At 39.6% G+C, this 9,613-nt stretch overlaps 1 protein-coding gene across 1 annotated transcript; it reads left to right on the top strand.

Moving 5' to 3' along the window:
* The first annotated feature begins 212 nt into the window (after positions 1 to 212).
* On the top strand, positions 213 to 8,760 carry lpxn (leupaxin). The gene is made up of 9 exons (XM_084354549.1): positions 213 to 265; positions 1,312 to 1,397; positions 1,568 to 1,635; positions 2,459 to 2,555; positions 2,895 to 3,155; positions 3,262 to 3,435; positions 3,847 to 3,928; positions 4,032 to 4,180; positions 6,705 to 8,760. Exons 1-9 carry the CDS (start codon positions 253 to 255, stop codon positions 6,969 to 6,971), a joined length of 1,197 nt encoding a protein of 398 aa, XP_084210675.1. The 5' UTR covers positions 213 to 252; the 3' UTR covers positions 6,972 to 8,760.
* The last annotated feature ends 853 nt before the right edge of the window (positions 8,761 to 9,613 follow it).

The raw sequence follows: 9,613 nt of genomic DNA on the forward strand, positions 1-9,613 counted from the left end.
TCATCCGGTATCTCACATACACACAAGCCTTTCGTGGTTTCCTCTTCACTAGGAAACAGAAACACCTCATGCAAACTATGTAAAAGATCTTGATTAAGTTACAAAACAAAACTTTGTCAGAGGAAGTGACGGTTTCAACCAGATGACAAATTGGGCTGGTTACCTTAGTAACTAACCCGCTGCAAAATAAAAAAAACACACACACACACACACACACACACACTCACTTTAGTAGTGAGAGCAGGAGACGCCATGGAAGAGCTCGGTAAGACAACTGTCTGTCATACTTTACACTGCTGATGACCTTCAAACCGAACAGTGGATTGATTGTTAGATATTGAAATATGACTGTAATTCTAAAACATTCAGTGCCAGGTGGAACGATTTAAAACTGATGTAGACAACAGAAGTGAAAAGAAGAATTGATCATAGAATAAGATGATGGTGTTTTACAGTAGGCTATGTATTCTGTGACTCACGACATGTACAGTATACATTATATCGCCTACTGTATTATGAAATGCAGTTCAGCTTGTGATTATTTGAACAACACTTAATTGTTGCTGTTCCTTAGTTATGTTTTGCTCTGTGTCTGTATGTAATCATGCTGTTTATTGCTTTTAAATAATGCTGCCGTTTAGCCAGGACTCTCTCAAGAAGAGATACTTCATCTCAGCAGAGTATCAGGGTAAAGTGAAGTTAAAGAAATATAATCAAAGAATAGATCAAGCTTCAATGATTAAAATATGCAATCTACAGTATGTCTCGCGAAAAAATCAAGAATTCAATTACATACTTTATGCCTCATAAACAAATGAGAGGATGTGCAGATATTTTTGAGATGTGAAGGCATTAGAAGACATAAACTGATCATTTGTCAAAGACAAGAGTGCTAAAAGTTGAACCTTTAGTCTTTTCTTTTCAACAGCTATTGTCCCTACATGACTTTCAAAGAAATAGCTCCCCATTTTCTCAAATGTTACATGACGTCTAAGAACACATTGTTTCAGAGATGAGTTGAATTATGTCTCATTTTTGTCACCAAAGTCTTGCAACATGTCTCACTTCTGCAACATGTTCGCCATCGCTTCCTGAGGAAGCTGACTCACTGTGGTAACGTCAAACTGATCTGCCAGCACCTGTATCTGTACATCTATCACAGTTCGCAGAAAGTGTTTTGCAAGTACAACACTCTCGTTTAACATTGCGCTTTAGTGGTTGCGTGGTGTGAAGACCTACATGCATGCTTGCATATGTGTTAATATTTCTATGTGTGTGGTTAAAAGATTCATGGCCTGTATCCTACCACAGATTTGCTGTTGGAGGAGCTGGCCCTGAACCCATCAGGTTCAGAGATTGTCCATGAGAACAGGAGCAAAGGTCCAGCTGACAGAGAGGTGAAGACACAAAAATGTGCTATTCAATTGTGACTGTGTCACCTATTTAAGCTGTATTTACAATTCAAATCATTCTCAACCAAACACTTGACAAGTTAATATCTGCATTTATCAATCAATGATAGGATGAATGACAGAGACTCCACTACATTTTGCTTGTGTGTCCACAGGTGCTGGGTGCAGATTATGGCGGACTTAAAAAGAAAGAAAAAGGCTCAGTCTGCTCAAATGTTTACAGGTGAAGATTGAGGCTCCTGTTGACCCGATTCACATTATCATTGTGTAAACTACAGGAGAGGAAACAGGAAATGACTTTAAATTAATTGCATGTGCTGTAGTTATAAGGTCCTCCACTTTTAAAGCATCTTACTGTACACTACACTCTCAATGACTTTACTTATTTGTAATTACTTAATTTACTTAACTTGATTTCAATACCAATAAAAACAAATTCACATAACGTACAAGAGATATTGGAAATGGCATCAAATAATGTAATCCCCTATGTCAGTCTTTGTACATTTGTATTATTAAAGGGGCACTAAGAAGTTTCAGAAAAAAAATTCAAACTCAGAATTGTAATATTAACAGTATGAATGAGGTAATAATACAAACTCAGACATATGTATTTTTTCCATAACTGAACAAACAAGCTGTTCTCAGAGGAAAATAAGGTCCCCAGTACACTATTTGAAGACAGAAAGGTGGCAGGGTCCGCCTAAAATAAACAAAGTAAAACAGTATGAATTGTGTTGTGCTTTAAGGTCAGTTTGTTTATTCAGTCATGAAAACAAAGAGAGTTTATTTATTTAGTTTGTTTGAGCATAACAAAATTCAGTCAATGAAGATCTTTCTCCTCTGATTAAGATTTATTCCCCAAAACTACGTAGTGCACCTTTAATGCTCTTTTCTGGATTTTCATATGTTTCGTAAATCATGTAAAACATCAGAACACAGCTTTCCCTCATTATGACTTTGTACAGTAATCATTGGGAAGTTGTTGTTCTTGAAGGTAAATATGAGCTATTATGCTTTCTAATTTTCTCCTCTCTTGCTTCTAGTGATCTGCCAGCTCCTGTGGCAGCTGAACAGCGCTCCAGCTCACCCACTGACGAGCTGGACGCTATCTTGCAGGATCTGATGGGGATGGCACAAGGGGTCAGTACAGTGACTGCAAGTGCATGTCCTGGAATGATCCAAAACTGTCAGTGTTAATCTATTTCAGCATGTTAAAGAATAATGCACGCAAATACTCATTCATTTTTACTTTTTAAATCCATATGAACAGTGGATGTGCAATAAAGAAGCTTTCCGACCGTGAATGAAATTAACCAGGATTAACAGCAGAGGGCAGCATTGTACTAATGTCGACATCCTCTATAGCTTCATGCAATAGAATTCAAGTAGCCATATGAGTAAATAATAAAAGATAAAAAAAATAATAAAACGTAAAGCTACAAATAATAGATATTTGTATTTACTTGTGTCATCATTTAGGATCAAGGGCCTTCAGTGACTCCACCACCACTGACACAGAAAACTTCAATCAAAAAGAAAACAGAAGGTGGGCAACAGGAGAACCAGGAGAGCAGCAGTAGCAGCACCGCAGGTTCAGATGCAAAGGCCTCGACTACGAGAAAGAAAACAGATACAATAGATGATCTGCTGGGGGGGCTGAGCTCTGACCTGGAGAAGATTGGCATACGCACTGTGACCAAGGGCCACTGCGCTGCCTGCAACAAATCCATTGTGGGAAAGGTGCAGCAAGTCACGTGAACAAATGGGACAAAAATAAGTTCCCACAAAGTTCCCAAAACCCGCTTCTTGTTTTGCTTGGATTTATTTGTCTTTTCCGATTCTTTAGATTATCACAGCGCTGGGTCAAGTGTGGCATCCTGAACACTTTGTGTGTATGGTGTGTAAAATGGAGCTGAGCACCACAGGCTTCTTTGAGAGAGACGGACAGCCGTACTGTGACAAAGACTACCATGAACTCTTTTCTCCTCGATGTGCCTACTGCAAGGGGTCCATTCTGCATGTAAGAAAATGTCTTTTTGTTTAATTTTGTATGTTAATGATGTGACATTGCCTTTGTTTCCCGATTCATATTCTAATTTGTTCTGTCATAAATTACATTCGTTTATTGACACAATAATCTTTTGAAGATTGGATGATGACATACAGTTAATCTTTCTTGACGTATCCCACATGATATCTTAATAAATAAAGCACAAACCCGTATTGGGATTCTTCAGTCTGGGCTTATGCTGCAGACCAAAGTCATTTATCAGAATCTAATGCAACTTCTCCTCTGATTCACTTTTTGTGGTTCACAGACCTCATTTCTGTGCCTCCTGACATTTAAGCATGTGATATGAGACAGACCTTACTAATCCTTTTGGGAAGTAAAAGCATGATGTAATATATCTATGTCTGGCTGGTTTACCAGAACATCCTGACAGCTCTGGACCAGACCTGGCACCCCGAGCACTTCTTCTGTGCACACTGCGGAGGCCGTTTTGGACCTGAAGGTGAGCGGCCCCCCTCTGGAAACCACAACTTCAGCAAATAGCCAGAAATTATTGCCTCCGTTATCATTCAGAATTAAATTTATATGTGTTATTCCTGTCCCAGGTTTCCTAGAAAAGGAAGGGAAGCCTTATTGTTTCAAGGACTTCTACCACCTCTTTGCTCCAAAGTGCTCAGGCTGTGGGGAGTCAGTGAGGGAGAACTACCTGACTGCAGCCAATGGCACCTGGCATCCAGAGTGCTTCGTCTGCGCGGTAAGCCTCTTACCTCAGACCACACACGCGGCTCTGGCTCGCACACAAGCCTGAGAATAAATGAGAAAGATACCCACACATTTGCTTTATTTGCAACATTTTGACCACAAGGCTGATGAAAACCGTATGCCTGATGAATACGTTGCGCTTGAAATGATGCAAATAAATCAAGGGAACCATATTCCTCTGTGTGGGTATCTTTTACATTCTCATCAAACATACTTCTGTATGCAGCATCTGGTCAAAAACGGTTCAGTGTGCAGCCCCTCGTCTGCTATGAGCAGTTGTTAAACATGAAATGCTCTCAGTAGGGATGTTCTGACATAAGGAAGCAGCTTCAACTTGTCATATATTACAGTCTCTGAAGAAAATGATTCTTGACTTAAAGTACAATCTTCATAAACCTGAACATGAAATACAAGGAAAACATTCCTCTTAATACAGTTTAGATCCAGAAACCACATTGTTTGATATAGAGCAGCTACGACCAGCCAGGTCAGATTTCAACCTGGCCTTCAATAACCTAAATCTAAAATCTAACTCCGGAGGGCAGAGGCTCAAACACTCCAACGAGAGGATGAAGTGGACACTCAAAAGTGGCCGAGCCTTTTTAATCAACCTCTTGCTAAAAATAAATAAGGGGGTTCATAAAATGTAGCACCTTTGCTCTTTCTGGCCACTCTCTGTGTGCTGTGCTGCAGCCTGGTCTTGTCAACATTAGAGAGATTTCAAAATTATTACAAATCTACCAAACCTCCAAAGTTGAGGCAGAAGCCCAATCATTGCCGAGCTTTTCTGCAGACCGTCGGTGTATTGTCATCAAAACATTATTATTAGAGAGACTTTGCAATCTAATCATTTTGATTTGACTGTACTGTTCAAAAAGTCATAAACATATCTGTAGTTTTAGTTTCCACATGGAGAAATTCTGATCCATGTGTGGATAAAAGCCAATCACTTGAACATGAAAGAGACATATTAAGCTAATTTTCAGGCTCATAACTTTATTTGTGTTTCTATTAGAACAGGTTAAGATGCTTTAGTGTTTTAAAAAAACATTATTTTTCTCATACTGTCCAAAGTGCAGCACTGTATTTCCTGTAAATTTTAGTTTACATGTGGAAATGTGACTAAGCAGATTTCATGTGATTTGATGCGGTATGTTTTGTTGCCACGAGTGGCGAGTCTAATCCTCATGTGAACAAAAGCCAATCACATGTGAATGTATGTAGTTCACATGTGAAAATGTAAATTGTTGAGTGTAAACTTTCATGTGAAAACGTCCAGTTCACAAGTGACATTTTCTTCTCAGATGTTTACAGTTTCGTTCACATGACAATGAGCCAATCACACCTGAAAATATTCGATAATATATGTGAAGAGGCAAAACTCACATGTGACATTTTAAGTAAGTGTACGTTAAGTTTTTAAGGAACAGTGGTCACCGTAACTGAGCAAAAAGAGCTTTCCCACTGTGACTTTTTGACTTGTTAAACACAGGTGTTACAAATGTCAATGGATTTTTCCGCTCAGGTGTTCCTGTGCCAATGCGCTGGTGTTGTGCTTGCTGGCGTACCGTCATACTGGCACATATACATGGAACAGAGACATTGCAAATGTTAAAAGTTACACCTGTGCTTTTACTGCTGTGACAAGTCAAAATGTCTGCCAAGAAAAATGTCTGTAATCAACCACAGGACCATGTGCAGTTCCCCTCCTGTACAGATCAATTTACTTCAAGTTCTAAGGAAGGCAAAATACCGGACGAGTCGTATGTTCCACGACTATAATGGACATGAACCACCTGACGCAAATGCTGCACACGTTCATGGTCTCCAGAGGTTGAATTGTTCTATTTTTGATCTCCTCTTCTGGAGCCATCACCTAGTCCAAACCACTTTGTTTAATGACCTGGTCAAACAATGTGGTTTCTGGATCTTAACTGTATTAAGAGGAATCTTTTCCATGTAATTCATGTTCAGGTTTATGAAGATTGTAGTCAGCCAAGAATAATTTTCTTCAGAGGCTGTAAAATATGATAAGTTGAAGCTGCTTCCTTATGTCAGAACATCCCTACTGAGAGCATTTCATGTTGACCTTCCCGTCAGCCTCAGCTTTACCTTGTGCTCTGGGCTAATTATCATGTGTTTTCATGCTGAACTAACACTGGGAACAAAACGAGCATTATACTTGCTAAACATCAGCGTGTTAGAATTATCATTGTTAGCATATTAGCAGCCAACCTTTCAAATATCTAAGGCCAGCATGTTCTTGAACTCACCATGGAGGGACAATCTGGGATATATTTCCAGGATTTGATAATCTAACTTCATGCAGTCCTTAAACTATAGTATGGTTTGGAAAAGGCTCAGCAGCATAGTTTACAGTGAGGTTAATCATGAAACACACCTCTAATCCAGATTTTACACTATTATCCATCTCTGACTTTTCTCTCTCTGTATCCTCCCTCCTCTCTTCCATCTTTTCCCACACCACTTTGCCTATGTTTCTCTACTCTACCCAGGACTGTATGAAGCCTTTCACTGATGGCTGTTTCATGGAGATGGACGGTCGACCCCTCTGCTCGCAGCACTTCCACTCCCGGCAGGGCACTCTGTGTGGCAGCTGTGGTGAGCCCATCACGGGCCGCTGCATCTCTGCTCTCGATCGCAAGTTTCACCCCGAGCACTTTGTGTGTGCCTTCTGTCTGCGGCAGCTCAGCCAAGGCATCTTCAAGGAGCAGAAAGGGAAGCCGTACTGCGGGCTTTGCTTTGACAAACTATTTGTGTGAGACATTCGGTGCATGACATAGAAATAACGCAAAAGAAACCAGTCAAATGTTGCAGCACTGTCATTGCTGGGATTATATAAGTGAAAATGAGGCAGCTATGCTGCTCTTACATTAGAGTAAATTCAATTATAAGTGCTTGCAATGTTTCAGATGAGCAATAAACGTTTCACTTTTCAGTACTTCATGTTCAACTGAGGTAGCGGACATAACAAGTGATTTCTGAATTCAATTAAATGAGGAATGTGTAACATGAAATGTGACAGAAATTTTTAATAGACTGTGTAAAAAATATGTAATATAATTAATGACACGGTTGTAAAACACAAAGAAAACACTTATTTCCAATGATAAAAACATCGAGGAAACTTTCTACACATGTGAATTTTGGATGGTTCTACAAGGTGTGTTTCTGACACTTGTGCTAAATTAAATGGGATTTCATATATCATGATCACATTAAATTCATAAATGGAGAAAGGAAAACACAGAGGTGCAGTTTTAATCTGTGGTTTCCATTAAACTATCCTCAGTTTGCCGTAAGACTTGGCAGTCCAGAGATGTTCTCTGGCAGTATGGAGCAGTTCGTCCAGGGGCTTTTTCTATGTGCCCTGATAGCTTGTATTGGCACTGACTGGCACAGACTTGCCGTGCCAACCGGAGTTTCCCCTTACTCTGACTTACCATTTGGCCCCTGGCATGCATTGGATTCAAACACCCTCTTCATGCTCCACACAGGCTCCATTATAGACGCCTATGGAAGATTAATGAAGGTGTTGAGGTGAACAAAGGTGGTTTCAGAAGGAGCTCAGTCACATCACTGCATCTCTTCAGCAGCTCACTTTGACTGTCGAGAGATGAATCGACCACAGAGTGTTTTAGAGTACACTTATATTTGGTGATGTACCTTGCATGTCTAGACCCATATTTTTTATTTTTTTTTGTTGCCTGACATTTTTTTTTCACTCCCACTGATAACTGATAGTTTGGACGGTATGTCAGGGTCAAGTATTTACAGTGTAGCTAAGATGCAAAGAAGAAATTTCGCCTGTTTAAATGTGAGCTTTGCTGTCAGATCTGCAAACTCATACACCAGAATCAATGTGGGAAATCGCCAAAGAGACAAATATAACCTGAAGACTTTACCTTGTCTGTGAACATTACTGCCTGAGTGACATCAGACAGAGTTTCATAAGCAATGGTGGTTGTTTTATGGCGTGTTCCCCACCAGCAAGCCATTATTCATGCGAGTTTGACTGGAGGATCATGCTTATTTATTTATTTATTTATTAATTCGGCCCCTGAAAGGCCAGCCATTTCTTTACTGTACATTATTAAAATAGTGAGCAGCGGCACAGAGGGTGTGTGTGTCAACATGTTTGAAATCAGGTCAACCTCTCACTTAACCCAAAAGTTAAGAGGTAATCTCTGAGCTCTCCTCCCGTCTGTACACAGCTCAAGATGAGAGCAGAATCTGATATGACTCTCACACAACACTTGCACTCTTTGTTTTGTTTTGATTGAGAGCCGCTAGTTTTACACATTGTGCATGAAGCAACAAAATTCACTTTTACATCTTCATGGCCTGCATGCTCCCATTTTGCTTGTCTTATGTGATTTTAAGGTAAGATTATTTGTCAGTGCGTCCGTCTTTCAAATGTAATTGATTTAATTGAAAACAGGGACACTGTACAATAAATGTATTGCAGCATGTGTATACAATGCAAATATGCAAATAACAGTATAAAAAATGATAATTTACACTTAATGCTAATAAAGACAGTTGGCTCTGGATGGACCCATGTGTATTCATTCAGAGAGGTTTCAAAGTTTCAAATCTCTGCAAATTATTTTTATACAGCACTTAAACTAGAAACCAGCGGAAAGTAGGAAATTAACTGAAGCTATAAGAAAAGTCTAACTGAAGTAAATGAGGCTAATGGATGGATAGTGCATCAGAAAAGTAAATTAAACTATTTCATTAGTATAAAGTGGAAAGCTGTTTAATAAAGGATTGGAAATCACAGAAATAACTTGGATGTAATAAAGGTAATCATGCCGACCTTGACTTCTCGCTGATGTCAAACTGTATCTTATCTAACAGTGTCTATCTTCACATGAACACTGGCTACTTTCTGTAGCCTGTGGGCAGCTTTCTCCAGCTTTTCTTCGAGCCACTTAGACTTGCTGTGTGAGAAGTTAGTGTGCGAGTGTGAACGGAGGTGAGCATTAATCATGCTGTCATCACTGTCAGACCGGGCCTCTGCAGAATATGGACCTTGCATCATGGAAGAAGTGTGAATGTATCGTGTTCGGTCAAAGTCCAGGATCGTAAGTGTTTAATGATCTAGCGGCCTTGTGCCCAGATTCCTACTGAACTCAAAGACATACTGTAAAGCTGAATGTTAAATATGTTTACACCAGAGAGATTTGCATTTTGTCGAAACAAGAGGAACCAACATGAACCATAGACTGTCATCAGCTAGGATCTGATCTGAGGCTTGACTTGACAAAATTGTGAAATTTCATATCCTCACATGATTTGAGAGGCAATTATGTTTACTCCAGTATTTAAAATGTTCCTTTCTGCACTATTCACTGCCACAAATGCATGGTGTTTTGCCTGAACTTGCCAAAACCGTCTT

The sequence above is a fragment of the Pagrus pagrus genome (assembly GCF_965226575.1).
Source record: "Pagrus pagrus genome assembly, chromosome: 6".
Lineage (NCBI taxonomy): Eukaryota > Metazoa > Chordata > Actinopteri > Spariformes > Sparidae > Pagrus > Pagrus pagrus.